Source organism: Helianthus annuus, chromosome 3 (assembly GCF_002127325.2).
Source record: "Helianthus annuus cultivar XRQ/B chromosome 3, HanXRQr2.0-SUNRISE, whole genome shotgun sequence".
Taxonomy (NCBI): Eukaryota; Viridiplantae; Streptophyta; class Magnoliopsida; order Asterales; family Asteraceae; genus Helianthus; species Helianthus annuus.
This window is the reverse complement of record NC_035435.2, coordinates 149131459-149151491: the sequence shown is the minus strand read 5'-3', so window position 1 is coordinate 149151491 and position 20033 is coordinate 149131459. Positions and strand designations below refer to the sequence as shown.

Sequence of the window (20033 nt, the reverse complement as noted above, 5' to 3'; positions counted from 1 at the left end):
TACCCGACCAAGCGGTATTTTATATACCGTACCCCAAGCTCGTATAAGGGAAAATAAGTTAAATGTATTTATCTGAGCAAATTTATACAATTTATCCCAAACGTATACCACCAAGCAAGTACAGATAGCTTTTACTGGGCTCCTAAATCTGGAACGAAGGTTTTTAATAACCTATTAGAATCCTAACGGGTCCTTAATTAAGCCTATGCTTAGACCGGTTAGTTTTCAAAAGGAAGACACAGTTCAAACGCATGATAAAGCGAAGACCGGTTTAGAATGTGGTTTTGACCCGACAAGCTTGTATGCTTGTATAATATGGGTAACCTAAACACATTCTGAATTTTGAGACAAAAACGATATGGTTTGACCCGTTTAGGCTAATTTATGCAAACTAGTTACATAAGCCGATCCGAACGCGAAAAGGGCGTAACGGGTAACCACAAGAGTCATGAACAGGTTTCCTAAGCTAATATGCCTTAAATATGTTGTGATATCAGTAGGATACCTTCCATTATGTCCAAAACGAGTTTAAGACCAATTTATGCCCCGTATGGGTATTTTGGTCATTTTAAAGGTTATAAGAGAGTTTAAATATCATTCTGAGTTCCAGGTCTGATGTAATCAGTAAAAATACTTAGTTTACCAAGTTATAACAGTAGGGTATAGCATATATGTGAAATTTACTACTTATAACCAAACCATGCACCGTAGGGGCATTTTGGTAATTTCACATAAGCTTAAAAGGTCAAAACTGGAAATCTGAGTTTAAAACTTTTCCTTACTGTTAAAATACATAAACTTACTTAAAATATCAGTAGGCATCAACTCTTATATGTTTAAAATGTTTTTAATACATACTATGCGTTAAAAACGCTTAAAAAGACGATTTAAAACCATTTCCGGGTTTTCAAAGGAAAGCTGATATTTTTATTATGCCAGAAGGCTCAAAATATTGTATTTATCATATTAGATCAGTAGAAAAAGGTTTGGGGTCAAAAGGATTTATAAAACTCATTTTATAGCCCAAAATGGCAAAACCGGCAATTACCGACTTAGAGCTAGAACCCTATGTTATGCTCAGCCTAAAAATAAATAAAAATCTTTAAAAATCCCAAAAAAGTTTGATATCAAAAATTGGGTTTAGATAGGCTATACGCTAGTTATGCCGTTTATTTAACATAAAGCTTTCTAACTACGCTATTGAGCATAACTCTTAACCTAGACCTCAAACTGATGTCAAATTTTAAGGACAAGTTTATAATTCAGTAGTGAAGGTTTCTATCCTTTCACATTTTCAAAAATATCGTTTTAAGGTCAAAAGGGCATAAAGCTTTCTAATTACGCTATTGAGCATAACTCTTAACCTAGACCTCAAACTGATGTCAAATTTTAAGGACAAGTTTATAATTCAGTAGTGAAGGTTTCTATCCTTTCACATTTTCAAAAATATCGTTTTAAGGTCAAAAGGGCATAATGGTCAACATCTAGGCATTTAACGGAAACAATCATGAACTAGGATTTCTATGGAACCAGGTTGTATAACCTCGGGGGATTATACTAACCTATAATATGGTCCTAATGGAATCCTAAGGCATAACTAAACTAAGCCAAATCGGGTCAGAACTGAAAGTCAAAGCAAAAGTCAACTTTCGCGACTTTTGGTTCCGAACCAAGCCTATACTTAGAATTGTCGGATTGAACATGCTTAGACATGTTCAACTAATGTTTACCAAGTTATTAAAGTGAGAAAACTGATGTTATGGCTTTTAATTAATAGTTATGCGTTTTATTTAAAGTTAACCTATTTGACTTTCATTTGACCCGACAATTAAACTAAGTACACGTGCTAATTAGGAGGCGCCCTTTGAGGGTTAATTACCTACCTAATTACGGTCACGTAGCCATGTTCGTTACGAACCATAGCTCAACCATTTACAAGTCAAAGCGTTTATCGATAACGCTTGACTTTTCGGTTTAAAACGCTAAATAAATAACTAAGCATGAAGGAATCACTTACAAGAGTCCAAAGGACTGAAAGAGGTTCTCAAGAAGCTCAAGACCCTCAAAGATTTTAGAGCAAATCAGAAAGAATGAATGGTGCAAGTGAAACCCAAAATCAAAGGGGGTATATATAGGTTTTCGAGAGCCGTTAGGATCGTTCCTCGATAAACGGGATTCGATCTCAGTCCTACAAGTATGTCCATAGATTTAGAAAACCATGGGTGCACAAAAACCAGCCCCTAGAATCAAGAAATGAGAGACAAAAGGCAAAACCACAGCTGGTTTTTAAAATCTGGTGTTGGGCATTGGTATACGGACCGTAAGGTCCTGTATACGGTCCGTAAGGACCTGGCCTGCACATGGGAACTTTCATTAATTGACAGTTTTGGCCCCTGCACTCCCAAATGTCATTTCTGACACGTTTAAGGCCCGATAAACCATTTTTAAGGCTCTACAATGATTCCTAAGCATAGGGAACATAAAACATGCTCAAAAATATGCCGTATGTCGGTTCGTTTGGTCGTACGGTCCCGTTGTTCGGCTAATTACGACGAAACACGGACGGACGCTAAAAACGATCCAAATTACGCGACGAGAGGAATTTTATCAATCCAAACACTAAAATAAAATATTTTAGTGCTTACATAAGTTTTTGGGTGTCCGGGGATATTCAGAATGCAAGATATGCGCGAAAATGCAAACTTGTGCACTTTTTGACACTTTTAGTCCCTGCATGACGTAAAAGTTTATTTTTGCACATCAAACACCTCCAAGCCTATATCTAAGCTATATAAAGAATAAATAGGGTATGTTTAACTCATGGACATATTCCGGAAGGTCCGTTACCATATGAATCGACCTACTTTTGCAGTTTGACGCAATTAGTCCTTTAATTGCGTAAAGTAGTGCAAAATGTCATTTAATGATATCTGATGTGCGTGAAGTGTGTTATATTTTAGATGTATATTTTAAGCCCTTTTTACACTTTTAGCCAAGTTTTAAATTTATAAAACACGATATTTACTAACACTAAACACACATATGGGCAAGTGCACCCATCGTGGACGTAGTATAGTGTTGGTAAGATACCGAGGTCGTCCAAGGACACAAGAGCTTTTAGTACCGGTTTATCCTCAACGTCTAACCAAATCAAAATGTTAGAAAAGATTTTTTTAAACTAAGAAAATAAAACTAACTAAATGCTGAAAAATAAAAATAAAAATAAAAACAGATAGACAAGATGAATCACTTGGATCCGACTCGTGTATTAGTATAACCTTTGATTATTTTCGCACTTTTGCACTTGTTTAAGAGATTATCTTAGTTATTGTAGTAGGCCCCTCTTTTGAAGGCGACATTACCCTCAACCCAGTAGTTTGAGTCAGCAAGGATACAATCCTAAAGGGTCGGATTATTGAAAGATAATGAATTAAGTTACTAATGCAAATTATGGTAGGCCCCTCTTTTGGAGGTGACGTTACCCTCGACTAAGTAGTCTGAGTCAGCAGGGATACAGTCCTAAATAGCCGGGTTATAGTATTAATAGTAGTTAACTTATGAGGGGGTCAAAGAGTTTGGATCCCCGCCATCCAATACCTATGGGTATTGAAGGAGATCCTGCTAAATTTGACCCAGGTCCCTTGCAGGACCTCTAAACGCTGAACAAAGGCAAGACCCTTACAAAACCGTTCCCTTAACCCCCGACCAGGTAGCCAACATACCTCCATATAGACCGTGGAGATATGAATGGTGAAAATCTTTTATTTTATATAGACAGTAAAATAATGCCAAGACACCACGGACAAACGATAAGGAAGAGTCACCTTCAACATAAGCAACTAGTTATTAAAGTCATTAATACAAAACCAAATAAAAAGTGCAAAAGATTAAAAATAAAAAGTATTATACTAAACATTTGTCTTCACCAAGTGATGTAAGAGACTTAGGCAAACATGGCCTTGATTGTCAAGAACTCTTACGATCAATCTTGGATCCCGAGACGACTCACACACTCTATGATGGACAATGGATGATGGTGGTGGATGATGGTGTTGTGATGGTGGTGGGTGGTAGATGAAGTGTGAGAGAGGTGGTGTGCCAAGGGATGAGTTGAAATGGCTCCAAGCACTCCTATTTATAGGCTAAACAGAAGCCTGGGCACGGCCCCGTGTCCGTCTGACACTCTCTCTCTTCATTAATTGTAATTCGCAATTACAAATAAATGCGCCTTCAGTACTCTGACCACGCCCCCGTGTCCGCTGGGCACGGCCCCGTGGTGGGCAATAGAAGCTTCTACCACTTTGTCTTTCGTGCCAGGGCTGACCATCCTGGACACGACCCCGTGTTGAGCTGGACACGCCCCGTGCTGAGCTGGGCACAACCCCATGCTCAGCTTTCTTCTTGTTTTTTCTTTGGGAGATGCTGTCGAGGAGTCGGGCATGCCACGTTTCTTCCTTTTCTTTGTATTTATGTTGGATTTGGCTGCATTTTTGCTTCTTTTGTTCATTTAAGCTCTTTTAACCCTAAAAATACAAAAGGAAGACAAAAACACACTTTTTCCAACATTAGTACTTAAAAAGGGTTAGTTTTATGCCTCATTTGATGTAATTTATATGTTGCATTTTACACACATCAATATCCAAGCCTTCCATGGCCCATAATGGGCATTCCCAAGCATATGCTTAAATATTACTACGCTCCCGTTCACTTAAATAGTCACCGATAGGCGTAGATTCAAAAGTTGACGCTTTAGGCCTCTCTATTGCGCAAACTTGCGCATCTCACCATTTAATAGCATTGAAGCCTTATCTAATCCATATTAGGAATTCATGGACGTATTATTAAACATCACGATGCTCTGGGTTCGCTAAAAGGTCATTCAGATGTATAATTAAACATATTGACACTTTTAGTCCCTCTAACTTGCAAAGTTGCGCGTATCTTTACTTATAGGCATAAAAACCTTAGTTGGCCAATAAATGGCATTCCCGAGAGTATAATCAAATATCATGAAGCTCCCGGTTTGTTAAAAGGTCACTCAGAGGTAAGAATTAACATGTTGACGCTTTTAACCCTTCATTGCGCAAACTTCTAGTTAATTACGCAAACGGCCACACTTAATCATCAAGTGGCACATTTGTGAATATAATCATCGTGAGAGGTTATTTAGAAACTTATTTTAGGTATGCTAACACTTCCAATCCTTTCATAATCAAAGTTTTCGATTTTTTTTCGAAAAATAAGTCCCTTAAATTCAGTATTTGACTTCATTAGGGTTTATTACACGTGTCAATACATCATTGGACGTGATTTTACGAGGTGTTACATTAGTTGGTATGAATCCTCATAACTTGCAAACGCAACAAACTCTAAACCCTCTCTTCCTCTATTCAAGATCGACGGCTGCCTTTTCTCTTGTCTCTCGAAGTCTCCTGATCTAGACATCTCAGGTCTACCCTAAATACGGTTAGTACTACCTGATAACGTTTGATTGAACATGTACTTCTTGATGTTAGGGGTCTGGTTGATTGTTTTATTGCATAGGTGTAGTTGTTTGTTGGCAAAATTTATAACTAATAATTATTGTGCATAAACACTAGGGCTTTGGTTAATAAAATATAAACACTATCTAAAGGGGTTGTCGATGATGTATACATGTGAGTTTTAATCTGATAGGGTCATGAACATGTGCATGAGCACTAGGGTTTGGTTAATAAATTCTAGTAATGATCCGATGATATTGGTGTGATATGTTCATACATGGAAAGTGTTATGTGATGGTAGGATAGATGGTTTACCATGATGATATGAAGAAACTGTTTATGTGAGATTAAATAATGATGTATAACAAGAATTAGCTCATGATTTCAAGGTTACGTGATGATGATTATGAGTTCAGGTTAAACTGAATATTGATTAGGATGATTATGACAATTGGTGAAATTGAACTAATAATAATATGCAAATCTGCTTTGGGCTAAAGAGTTGAACTGATGACTTGCAAATTCGATTGGGCCTTATGTGGGTAACCGGGCTGCATAAGCAAAAAGATCCATCTAAATTCACATGCGCCGCAATTGTTTCGGGGAGTGGAGGGGGCAGCCGCACAACCAGTGTTGGACTGCATCCTTGTGACGGGTTCATGAACTGGGCCGCGTATTAAGAATAAACTGTATGATTTTTAGCACACCCAGTTTGGGCCTGGAACCATAATAGGTTAGGTAATACTTGAATCGCACAATTCAGTTTGGGTTGTAATAACTGAGCCGCCCCTTTTGCATATGAAGGATGGAATTGTTAAATGTTTTAGTTGGGCAACAGACTGATGACGTGATCTTGTTTATGGCCCTTCTATGTGTTATGTGCTATGTGATGATGTGTGTGGAGTGCATTATGATGTTATGTGAATTGGGTGTACGTAAAACTAATTGATCATGGTAATCATACTAGGCTTCGATTGACTAAGTGTGAGCAAGTAATTAATCTTACCGAGCAATCCAAGGTGAGTTCATTCCTCTTGAGCATGCGTCCCGGTGGGTGGGACAGTCAAATGGGTATTCCTGAGAGGAATAATTATTTTGGGGTAAAAACTGGGATGTTAGATAATACACTCTTTTCCTATCACCTTAAGTCCCATCTTATACCGAATTAGTTACCTGAGAGGTAACGGGGTATTAGTTGATAGCGCTATTCAGCTTGGCAACCTCACACCGTACCTGAGAGGACGGGCGTGAACTAATGACCTTAAATCATGACCAATGCTTAAGATAGGGGGCATTGGGGACGGGCAAAACAATCTGGAAGCCATCTTGTACGGTACTCGAGTTATTATCAACATCATTATCAATGAACTGATCTAAACACTTGGTAACTAACGTTTTCGTAAAACTATGAACTCACCAGCGTTGTCTGACATACGTGTTGCATGCTCGCAGGTCGTTAGATTTCTTGGATATGGAACTTGTTGTCTGGAATGGTTGGAGTGGTCATGGGTCGAACTGATTGGATACACGTGACAGGCTTATTGATTTTCATACATTTGGTTTTGAAACATTTAAACAATGGTTTACTTATTGCTTCCGCTGAACTTGTTGGATTTTATTAAACTTATTGTTTGATACATTTTTATTTATAATTGACAACTCCATTTGAAATCTTGTTATGAGTTCAATATGATTAGTGGCTAGATTCTGGTATGTCACACGCCTAGCGGGGTTTCCGCAGGTGGTATTTTGGGGGTGTGATAGTGGTAGTGGTTGGTTACGGCGAGCGGCGTTGGCGACGACGATGGTTGGTGGCGGCGGTGGTTGGTGACGGCGGTGGTGGTTGTTGGCGGCGGTGGTTGGTGGCGGCGGTGGTTGGTGGGTGGCGGCGACGATAGGCGTCGATGGTGGGGGTGGTAGTGGTAGTGAGTGGTGGTGAAGGTGGTGAGTTGTGGTGTTGTTAATGAAGGGTGCAAGAGGGAATGAAATGAAAAAAAACATGAGGGGTGGATGGAATGATTTTGAGGGAATGGAATGCCTTATGGAATGGGTGATTCCATTCACTTGACCAGCCAAACACCCTTTTCTTCATTACCTCGAAATGACCCATTCCATTCCGACTCTCATTCCTGCATAACAAACACTACCTTGGTGTTCTAAGTGACCCAGGTTCAATTTCTGCCCCCAACATTTAATTTCTGCGGCACCTGGTGATGATGAGAGGCTAGGCGAATAGGCGGTGATCACTAGTTCGATCCTTGAACCGAGCGGATTTTACCTCACCGTACTGTCGTGCCTTCGGGCGAGTGTTCACGGGCTTCGCCCTAGGTCAGGGTTTTCCCCGATACGGAAGGCGAGTGTGTCTCGATGTGGTGAATTTCACCGGTAGCCTATTTGGAGGATTCGTTGGCCGGTCAAAAAAATGTTTATTTTTTTGAAAAAAAAATATGAATTTTGTTTATGTTCTTTATAAATCGTAACGGGTTTTTATTTGTCATTGATACACATTAAAAAGTATATGTAAATCTATGTGAAATGATTGTTTAGTTATATTCTTGTGCCTGTTTCCCACTCTTATCAGGCCTCTTGCACAGCACCATTGTTGCCACTATCATAACAATCACTAGAACCAGCTATGCAACAAGTCACCGCCTCAATCCCAATGTTAGTGTTATGGTCGTTGATCACTCGCATCTGCACCCAATACAAGTCATTATTGTCGATATCCAAACAAATGATGGCACAGGCGCGTCATGTAGCCTTGTTTCCTTCCGCTTTTGTTTTGGATTAGTTTCGGGCAGTTTGTTCGGATGTGTCGAGTTTCTCCACACTCGTAACAATTTGTTTCAAAACACATCTTGCTTGTATGACCTAACGTCTTGCAGTTTAAACATGTGGGACAATCAAATCTACAATGTCCCGAATGCATCTTCCCACGGGTTTTACATTTGGTTTATTTTCTTGACATTTACCATTCTTATAACTAAATCTCTTAATTCGTATTCCCAATATTATACTCTTTTTCTAATTTGTCACTATCTCATTTCCTTTTCAGAAGTGTGAGTGCCTTGCCCAGGTAATTTTCTTGTTATTAGGCTGGAGGGTGTGGTATAAAGCCCCTAGGGGCTTTATCACGCCACCTCACCCAGGGGCAGAACTAATGAACACCCATCCGTAGCACGGGCTACGGCTCAACCACATAGTCGCAGTGTATTTTTTTTCCGGTTTTATATATTAGAATACCCCTAAAGATATACGAGGATACCCCTGAAAATATGAAACCTGAAATTAGTAGTTAGCCCAAATAATAAGTTCATAATCATTAAGCACAAATTGTAATAAAGCCTAGTTTAATTCCATTACCCATTGATTAATGGGATGAAAATCAAACGTCGCAGGAGACCAGAGGTCGCAGACGCAGATTGGTGAAGAAAGGATCTTGATTCCCAAAGGTCACACACACAGAAACTGAACGCTTGAACCTGAACTGACAAACAATCGCACATTCGCATGCATAGTGGATTGGAACAGCCGAACGGATCCTCGCACAATCCTCGCACACCCAGTTTGTGAGTTTGATTGTCCTCTAAATCTGATTTTTGATATCTGTATATTTGATTTTTTGCACGTTCTATATCTGAATGTTCAATATATGTCTATTTGATGTTTGATAGTTTGATTTCTTGACTTCTTGACTTCTTGTATGATTGTATCAATGTATTATGTATTGTATGATGATGTTAGAATTCTAGTTTAGATGTTTAGTAGTAACTAGTAAGTAGTTTGTAATTTTGTATATTTGTTATTTGCTAGGTTTTAAGAGTTTATTTTTGTTGTTAAACTAGTTTATAAGATTTAATTCGGTAAAGTTTAAGGGCAGTTTTTTGGCTTGCCCAAAGCACTTGAAATTTCAGGATCGGTCCCACCCCGTAATGTAAGTAAAAAAAAATTTATGTTCCATAAATGTACAGTAAAAAAATTAGGATACCCCTGGATATTTCTTCTAGTTCCGTCACTGACCTCACCGCCACGTCACACAGAGGGCTTTAAAGCCTATACCTTTAACTTGCAGGGTGTGGTATAAAGCACCGCTTTACACTATAGCGCCCCCCTTTGACCATTCCTTCCTCGTTCAAACCAATTTCCCCTCGTTAACGTGCTAGTGAGACCTCCATGCGCACCTCGATAACTTGCGTGATGTGGCTAGTGGCGCCCCGGGGGCGATCACCAACACTGAAGTTGCAGCGTGTTTAATGTGAAAAAATTAAACTGAAACGTAAAACATATAAAAAATAACTAAGTCGATCTAGGACCCGGGCGTTACGATGAACCTGTGAAACGGAAAAAAAATAGACGACGAAAAAACGTTTAACCACACACGCACGTTGCGCCGTGTTAACTCGCAAAAAAATATTTATAGTATATAAATGAAATACAAATTTGTCTTTCGTGGTACAACCCACTAAGCATTATGTTACAAATCATAATGCATAGATATGTTGCAAATTATATAATATATATAATATATAATAATAAAAGAAATTGAAAAAGAAAAGCTGAATTATGTGTTTAATATTAAATGATTAATTATTGAACATCATAAATAAAAGATATAATTTTTATTTAGGGTATTAATGAATAAAACAAAAACTTCATTGCATGTTTAATATCAACGGGTGTCTGTCACATGTGACTGATGTGAGACAATAATCCAATTATTGCAGATAAAATTCAAAAGCAATCTCATATATCACGTTCTAAACTTGTAAAATTTTCAAAGTCAAGTTTAGAGCTAATAGACAGGGGCATTTTTGAGAATTCATATACCCTGTTCGAGCTCGAAAAAATGTGTCATTCTATAAAGATTTATCATATATCGGATATTTATAAAAACACGTGTCTCTCGAAATCACGAGTCATGTACGGTGGTCCTTCCCCGCACACCCTCATCACCGCCCATGCATATAGAAACGGACGACAACTCACAACCCTTTCGCTTTACCTTGCCCCACTCCAAACTCTTTCCTTCCCTTCACAAAAACCATTCTCTCCTCTCTCCCCTCATCCAGGGAAGAATCAAATATGGACGAATTTCACCCTCTCCTCCACTTGTTCGCCACCTCACGTTCGAACGACATGTGCACACCTCCTGTTGGAGATGCTCTTATTGTAAGACCATGCGTACTGGGGCAAGTAATCCCCATTTCAGGCCAACCTAGGGAGTTTTTGGGGCTTGAAGTGATTTGAATAACGCTATGATGGGTAATACAATAAGGGCGCTTCTATATAGGAAGTATCAGCGGCATATCCACCATGCCCTTATCGTATTATACTTGTCTCGTTATTCTAAATCACTGTTAGATTCTATGTTATAACGCCACACAACTTCACACACAAACATAGAAATCGCAATGAACTAGTGAAAGTACTATTAGAAATCTAATCAAGGATTTCGAATGTTAGATTCTATGTTATAACGCCACACAACTTCACACACAAACATAGAAATCACAATGAACTAGTGAAAGTACTATTATAAATCCAATCAAGGATTTCGAATGGTACTTTGAGGATCCAACAAAGATCTAACTTGTGATTTGTACTTTGTTTCACTGCACTTGATTTGCACGTAAACACTTAGCATAGAAACCAACCAAGAACTTGTGAAAGTAGTTTTAGAAATCCAATCAAGGATTTAAAATAGTACTTTGAGTATCCAACAATGATTTGGGATTTGTACTTTGTTTCACCACACAAGTTGTACATACAAAGAGCACTTAGTATACACATATGCCATACATGTTATTTGAGAAAATGGTTAGCACATATGAATCACCCCAAAACATTTTGAAAACATAAAATAGGTACTCTGTACTCACTTGATTGACGATGTTGTGCTTAATTGTGCTCACAAAGCTCAAGTGTTTCCTAGAAATAAGGATTTATTCGTCAAATTTTTGTGGTGATAATGTTTGTGGGTTATGGAAACATCCTAACTTTAAAGAAGTTTAGATGTGTTTAGAAGATAAGAATTTTGGCAGCCTTCTGTTTTGTTTTTGTAAAATACGTTAAAAATAGTAAATGTTGTTGAAAAATATAAAAACTTCTAGTTTACTAAATCAAAGTGTGTTCTACAACTTTCATTTAGAAAGTTTTTCTGTTTGATACCCGGAAAATAATCAAAACTATTGATCTTTACAAACTATTAAGTTTTGACATTTGGTTTGGTTTTAGACATTTGAGGGTCCAAACAGAGGTATTTGGCTATTTGTAGATGTATCATGCATCGTTGAAACCGCATTTTGATGAACTTAATCAAAATGTAAGAGTTTACTTTGTTTGGTTAAGTTTTGACCAAGCTATGCTTGGTTAAAGTAACAACACAAAATCTATCTAAAACAGGAAGTTTCCGTCGGTAGTCTATTAAATGCGTAAAATACCGATTTTGACGGAAAAGTAAATAGAAGTTAATTACAACTAACTTATCACAACCTCATAACTTACAATTTAATTAAAAAAAAAAACATTTACAATGTTTTCACCACTATTTATTACTTTTTTAGTATTATTGTTTTACAAATGTATATAATAAGATGGGCTATAATGACCCAGGAGAGAAATAAAAACTTATATAATTATATTTAGATAGCTGAAGATGTAACTTATTTCTTTGTTTCACTTTTTTATTTTATGTAATAAGTCATTTTTCACTAATAATAATTATATACAAGTTCATGATTTACAATTTTTTTTTATATTAGTTTAGAATATATAGCCAATAGCCCATCGGAAGAAAGTGCCTAGCCCAAATGCCCAATTTTAAAACTCATTACATTACATTACACTATATCTTAAAACAAAAGATCAATGGTGTCACATCACAGCCACCAATTTTGATTTTATATATAAACAATGTTTGAACATAAAAAAACCAAAAATAGAATTTGATCTGGTGGTTGTTGTGCCTTAACTTAAACAGGGGACCAGGAGTTCAACTCCTCAACTGGATCTTTTTCTCAAATGAATATATTTTTTCCTCAGCTGCAGCTTTTTCTCAAATGGAAGTATAATTTTATGTTATCATACTTACATGTTACTTTTTACTCTTGATTTATTATATTCTACTTTCTATTCTACTAATAAAAATATAAGTATATTAAAAAGTCCACTAAGTAGAAAAGCAGGGGCGTAGCTTTCTTGGGGTGGAAGGGGGCGCCCGTCCCCCCGAACTTTTCGACGCGTAGTGTTATGAACAGTACCTTCGTATAAAAAATTTTAGGTATATACGTTTTCGCCCCTCCGGAATTGGGAAAAATCGACCCTCCAATCTTCGCCAATGTAGAAAAGGTTATAATAATAAATATAGTTTTTTTTAATTATTTTTATTATCTTCTTTACTTTTTAAGTTAGATAAATTTATGTCAACTGGTACTGGTATCGAAAATATCAATACGGTTATCGGTACATGAAGGTAAAAACCGACACCAGCCTGGTACAGAAAACACCATAAGTCGGCATCGAATTGATTTTGAAAATCTTTTAGTTCGGAAAATTCGGTACTGCTACCCGGTACCATTTGCTCATCCCTGATCACGGGTGTCGTACGAACAACAACGGTATCGTACAACTTTTTTTGTTGATTTTCTTCAACTTTTAATGATTTTTTTTAGCTTCAGGGTTAGGGATGAGCTCGGTGCCAACCAATATTGAATCGATATAACCGAAAATACCAGTTACGGTACCGGTATATGAAGGTAAAAAACGGTAGCGAACCGGTACCAAGAACGTCAAAAGTCATATCGAATTGGTACTTAAGATCTTTCGATTCAGGAAATTCAGTACCGGTACTCAGTATCATTTACCACATGTTTCATACAAACAACATTATTACCATACAACTTTTTTGTTGATTTTCTTTTGGTTATCTTTTAGTATTTTTTCCTATATTTTCTTTTTATTCTTGTCAACGGTTTCCGTGCGCAACACGCTTGTAGTGATTTCAAAGCACATGTAAACACAGACTAAACAACAAAAGACGTTAGCCGCAACGCGACGATAGTAAAAAAACTAGTTAAAATTAATTACTTACATATAGTTTAATATTTATTTATTAGATTATAGAAAATAAAAGTTGATCCTTACACTTTCTAAATTGACATCTACACCCCCTATTATTTAAGTTAGTAGATTAAACATTCACTTCAAAGATAATTTGATTCGCCAACCTTTTCTACTTAATAACTTAACGTCTTATTTTTTTTGAATTACTTTTACGATTTTAGACCATAGTGTGTCATAAATTACTATACCTTTTTATATCTATGCTAAACCATGTTAATGTCTAAATTACTTTTACGATTTTACACGGCTGTTGAAATTACTGTTACAATTTTACACTGCAACGATTGAGACATACTCTTTTTTTATTTATTTCAAATGGTGTTAATGTTACGAACGTACCCTGTGAACAAAGTAAAAAACACGTAATGTCACGTGGGGATATTACACATTTAATGTCGTCATCGTAAATTGTAAGCGTAATGCTTATATAGGTTACACCGAGTTAGATCGGATACGTCGAAACACGTGTTTTCATATGGCTAACACATCACATAACGTGCCGCCATAAATAACTAAGGTGCCGCATCCTTAACGCGTGGCGTATGCCAGTTTTGACGTACATGTCGGTTTAAATTCACGTTTCAACGTGAACGACTCACATTTTGATGTAAACTTTTTCCTCAAACAAGTCTGATCAAATATAATATGTTTTTATACTTATTTTTTTGTACGTTCGTAAACTGTGTTTGATAGCGAGTGGGTTAAATATAACATTTTTTCATTCGACGGCGACCTAATTTTTCTCGAAAACAAGTCAGGTCAAATATACGGCATAAACTCGAGTTTTTTTTTTAACTTTCGACGCCGCCGCAACGCGCGGCGGGTCGAAATCCTAGTTAAAACTAAAAAAGAAATAATTGGTTTTGACAAGAGGACCGGGCCTAGGTGTGGGTTATTTAAAGTTTTCTTGTTGAACAAGTTGGGGGTTCGCATATATATAACTAACATTGATTAGGGTTCTTTCTGGATCACTGATCTTCGAATTGAGGAAGGGACATAAACACGTAGTACAGGTACGAGGATTACTATTTCTTTTTTTCATTGCCTTATTCCACAACAAGAAGAGATCGATCGGCAAGGTGTGTATTGCGTTTTTCAGATCACCATATATCAAAAATTTCCTACAAGATGTCTGAGAGAAAGGTGGTGAATAAGTACTATCCACCCGATTTCGATCCCGCTAAAATTCCTCGAAGAAGCCAACAACAGCAGCAGATTAAAGTTCGATATATGCTCCCTATGAGCATCAGATGTGGCACATGTGGCAGCTATATCTACAAGGGTACTAAATTCAATTCACGCCAAGAAAAACTGATTGGGGATGAGACATATCTTGGAATCATCCCGATATTTAGATTTTATATTAAGTGCCCCCACTGTTGCGCTGAAATTGCTATCAAGACGGATCCTCAACAGTCTGATTATGTTGTTGAGGCTGGAGCTCGAAGAAATTTCGAGCCTCATGCAGCAGAAGCACAAGATGAAGTGGGAGATGACATGGAGACCTCGAAAAGACAAACGGATATCCTTTCTGCGCTCGATGAACTCAAGTCCATGAAGTCAAGGCGTGCGCATCTAAGTGTGGATTCAATGCTTGAAGCCTTGCAGCCATTACCGCTTGAAGAAGAAGAAGAAGAAGACGACGACAAACAGCAGCTTGACATTTTCCAAAGATCACGACGCAGAAGGCAGCACGCGCATGTAACGGTGGATGATTCAATGCAGCAGCCATACGTTTTCCAAAGATCACGACATGATGACGACCAGCTTCATAAGAAGAGGAAGCCAACATATTATCACTTAACTACTGTCCCCAAGAAGAAGTCGCCTAAAACACAAGAAATTAAGAGCAACGGGCTTGTTTTATTATGTCAGCAGTATGACGAAGAAGCCTGACTCCATCATCATGTTTTCAAGGTTGCCATTAAAAATGAATTAGCGGCTAGGACCATTACACTCATTTTTGCTTCAAAATGTCTCTGTTGACGTGACGCCCACGTGGTGGAAAATGCCCCTTAGGGGCTTGAACCGTTACGCATGGTCTAAATAGATTTTGGAAGCAATTTGCAAAATGTCAAATACTTTTCATATCATCTACAAGAACCTTAACATTACATATTAAAAACCTATGTTTAAAAAAGTACGACATTTTGTAAAGTTGGAGCACATGAAGTTCCCTCTAAAATTTAGCCGCCTAAATATTTACCGATAAAAGATCGACATAAAAGCCTTAGATTCAACCGAACATGATCGATCTTAACACAAACACACGTTGACCAGTAACCTGATCAGCTCATTTTACCACGAACACTTGGCGGAAATATTATTTGTCTATTCCGACCCTAACTGGTAAACGCATAAAGGAGAAGCCACCGTAGTTAAACTACATACCTAACCACCATTAACCACCATGTGCCATTAGTGTAAGATCCAATCACTAATCACTATAGCCTATAGGTGGATCCTAAACCTACCCATTGACTTAAATCTAATAAAATTCAAGATCTCATTAAAGTTTAAGCCAGGTCAAACATCACTGCAAATGAATCAAGATCTCATCTGAGTTGACTCCTCCATCATCACCATGTTCTCTGATTTAACAAACATGATGTATGATGCAAGCCTCACAACAACTCATATAATATAAAAATCTACTGCAACAAATTATGTTCTAAGATTTCACTTCAACATTTCTCCACCATGCCATGACACACATAAATAAATAACCAAAATATGACATGTTTTCTTGATAAAATAGTAACAAAAGTTGGTTCAAGCTACTTGTTTGCCTTCCATATAGATTAAACTGGCTAATAACAAGAAAAAAAATCAATACAGTCAACGTGTTACGACAGTTGACGAATCAAGAACGATACAAGATCCAAACGTATCATATTGTAAACCACAATACCAATTCGTGAGTGAAAACCAACAAACTAGATTAAATATCGAAAGACTGTTTACTATTTCCCCTTCGTATTTTAAGAAGATGGTACCTTAACAACTTTATACGCAGGGTGTAGCAAACCAAGCTCATCCGTCACTTCAAGAGGATTACTACTATCGTTTCTTATTTGTTTCACCCTCCTGCTAGCAAGCGATTTGTGAGTGAATCCATACATCTGCAAAATCTGATTATCCCCAAAATTAAACGCGCGGTCCATCTGTTTCAAGCATCTTTCAACAGGGTAATCACCGAATTTCCCACAAGGTTTGCAACCGACAAAATGAGTAACAAGCGGCCATCTATGATCACCAAGACCAGGATGGTAATTCGCAATAAATTCCTCGTACCGATCAACCAAAATGCCCCAATAACCATGAAGATAATAATGATTCTCCAAATAAACCTTATCAGCCCATCGATCCTTTTGTGTCGCCAATATCCAAACCATCGCAGACTGATCATCCGCTTCGAAAACCGGTCGATCTTTAAGCTCTCTAGTCAAAACCTTCCCCGCTTCCTCTCTAATCTTCCCTTTCGGACCCATCGGCGCCCAAACGTCAATCAAATCCAACGACCACTGACAATTCCTCAACAAAAAACTACCCGTATTCAGCCCGATCCAATTCTTCTGATCATACACCATCTCGTTCCACCCGTGCATAACCAAGTTCCGATCTTTATACCTCTCCCACGGTATCTCAAACGCCATATCCGTAAACATCGCGTCACTATCCATCCACCACAAAAACTCAACCTCAGGATGACTCAACAACAGCTTCCTAATCAACGGCAATTTCGCCCAAAAACCAGCCATTTCAGCATCAAGCAAAGCCATATTATAAAATATCTCAATCCCATGTATCCTACAATAATCAATCTTATTCTTTATACTCTTCAACAAATAATGATCACCCACAGGATTCTCACAAGGCTTTGGTGAAGACCCAGTAACCAACAAAACCCTAGGCTTATTCCCATTAACATAATTATTAAAATTAGGGTTTTGTTTCAACCATTCACCTCTCTGTTCATCCCAATCTGAGATCTTGGGCCCAATACTGTACGGCACATTTGGGTCTTTCTTCACATCATCTTCTTCATCAACAAACAACTTCTTGATATCAAATTCAGCATAATTATTGGTCCCAGACGACGTCGTTTGCTCAGTTGTGGTCTCTATTTCTTCTAAAACTCGGCGCGGCTCGGCTCGTTTCCCGCGGTATTGATAGAATGTTTCGCGGATCTCTTTGAAATCCTGCTCCGGCGTACCGAACTTTCCGGCGCCCAGATTCGCGCGTAAAACGACGACGGTTAGGGCTAAACAGAGGAGTGTAACCTTGCCGTTGTGAACAAGCCGTTGGAGTTGACGTGTACGGCGAGGTCCGAGGATCCGATCCAGCATTTTGACCCGACCCGATCTGGAATTGGGGGAAAAGATTTGTGGGTTTTTTTGTGGGTTTTGTATGGAGGTGATAAAGTTCGGATCTTTATTGGATTTTGGTTGCTGAAAATGGAGAATTTGAGGGTTTGGAAGATTAGGGTTTGAGAGGTTTGAAAAGGGGATCCAGCATTTTAAACGGGTCGGATCTGAAATTGGAGGAAAAGATTTATGGGTTTTGTATGGAAGTGATAAAGATTGGATCTTTAGTAGATTTTGGTTGCTGAAAGGGTGGGATTTGAGGGTTTGGGAGATTAGGGTTTGGGGGATTTGAAAGTGGAAAGGGTGTTTGGGGAAATTGGGGATTTGGAGGATGAGATGAATGGGTTTTGGGTTTGAAGTTATGGAAGTGGTGATGAAGGTGGTGTTGGATTTGTAGATTTGGAAATGTCGGTGGGGAGAATGGTGGTGGTACAGTGGTGGGGAAGGTTAAGATGTGAAGTGTTGCATAGTTGGTCCTTGATGTTGTGTACAAGTGACAATAACAATTAGTGAAGGAAAAGGACCCTTCATGTTTGACTAAATTGGTTTTTCTTATGCCGATATTACCATCAAATACCGGTATTGTATCGAATATTTTGGTATTGGTACCTAGTTTTGGCGAATTTCAATACTGATACCACACTCATCACTACGTGATAATGTGAGATAGTTTACTTCCACATCAAATCTCTTGAAGTTGTTAAAAGAAAAAGTTAGTTAGATTGGATATCTTAAAGCTACTATCGGTTTAAAAGGTTGGGATGAGGAGTTGGATTAACTCGAAAGCACTTAGTATTTGTATTTTTTAATAATTAAAGAGACGTAATAGTTTATATATTTTTTTAAATTTACATTTAACTGATGAGAAATTTAGAACCACGCCAAACTAAACTATTAGGTAGCGTTTGGTATGAAGGAATGGAAGGTGGAATGCAATGGATCATTCTGATGGAATGAAAATAAACATGTTTGGTTATCATTGGTAATGGAATGGAGCATTCCAAGGGAATGTAACTACTTCCAAATATAACAATTTCCATTCCCTGGTATGTAGGTGTTTTTTTTCCATTCCTTCAAGGAATGGAAAGAAATATGTTATTATTATTATTATTATTATTATTATTATTATTATACTTTTATTTGTATTTATATTTATATTTATTAATATTCATACTAATATTAATATATATGAAAAATCTATTCTTAATTTTTTATCATTAATATATTATTATTATTATTATTATTATTATTATTATTATTATTATTATTATTATTGAGTCAATTATATTTTTGTCGCTTTAATACAGTTGTGTTTACTTCATCTTTTTTTTTGTTTATCAAATTGTACAAAGTAATGATTCATTCTATTCATATATGAGTAACCAAACATCACAATGGAATGGAATGATCCATTTCATTCCGTTGTCCATTCCATTACCTCGTTCATTCCATTCTCTCATCTATTCCATTAACCCATACCAAACAGACCCTTATTGTGGTTTGGTTTCACGATAGTCTTTTGGGCTTTCGGAACATTGATGCAAGTTAGGTTGAACCAAAACTTTATAACTATGTAATATATAGTTATATACATACAGTTACAATTAATTAACGTGTTATTCTTAAAAACAACTTTATGTAAAGAATAAAAGCATTAATAAGGGAAATTCTCTCTTAGTATATAACTAGATTGCTACCCTATGCCGCGCGTTGCAGCGGCAACGTCTTAGTTGTTTATAGTTGCCGGCACGTTATGTGATCGTTAATTATATGAAAACGCGTGTTTCAGTATATCCGATCTAACTCAATGTAAACTATATAAGCATTGCGGTTACAAAAGAAACGGAATCGAACTCGGGGTGGTTCGTTTAGTGAGGGTTCTACTTAACCACTATATCACCCTTACTTTTGTATCAAGACCTAGCGACGTCAAAATGTACACTAACTCGAATTTATACCATCAAATGAAAACGTGTTAGATTTGACCCCGCTTGTTTCCGAAAACAATTTAAGTAAAGAACGTGAATTTATACCTACACATAATAATAAACATGAAAATATA

At 37.3% G+C, this 20033-nt stretch overlaps 2 protein-coding genes across 2 annotated transcripts; one reads left to right on the top strand and one right to left on the bottom strand.

Moving 5' to 3' along the window:
• The first annotated feature begins 14583 nt into the window (after positions 1-14583).
• LOC110928093 (splicing factor YJU2-like) lies at positions 14584-15936 on the top strand. Its single transcript, XM_035987570.1, has one exon. The coding sequence runs from the start codon at positions 14733-14735 to the stop codon at positions 15498-15500; it is 768 nt and encodes a 255-aa protein (XP_035843463.1). The 5' UTR covers positions 14584-14732; the 3' UTR covers positions 15501-15936.
• Positions 15937-16323: 387 nt separating this feature from the next.
• Positions 16324-18417, bottom strand: LOC110930029 (xyloglucan 6-xylosyltransferase 2). Its single transcript, XM_022173239.2, has one exon. It carries the CDS (start codon positions 17951-17953, stop codon positions 16586-16588), a length of 1368 nt encoding a protein of 455 aa, XP_022028931.1. The 5' UTR covers positions 17954-18417; the 3' UTR covers positions 16324-16585.
• Between the last annotated feature and the right edge of the window lie 1616 nt (positions 18418-20033).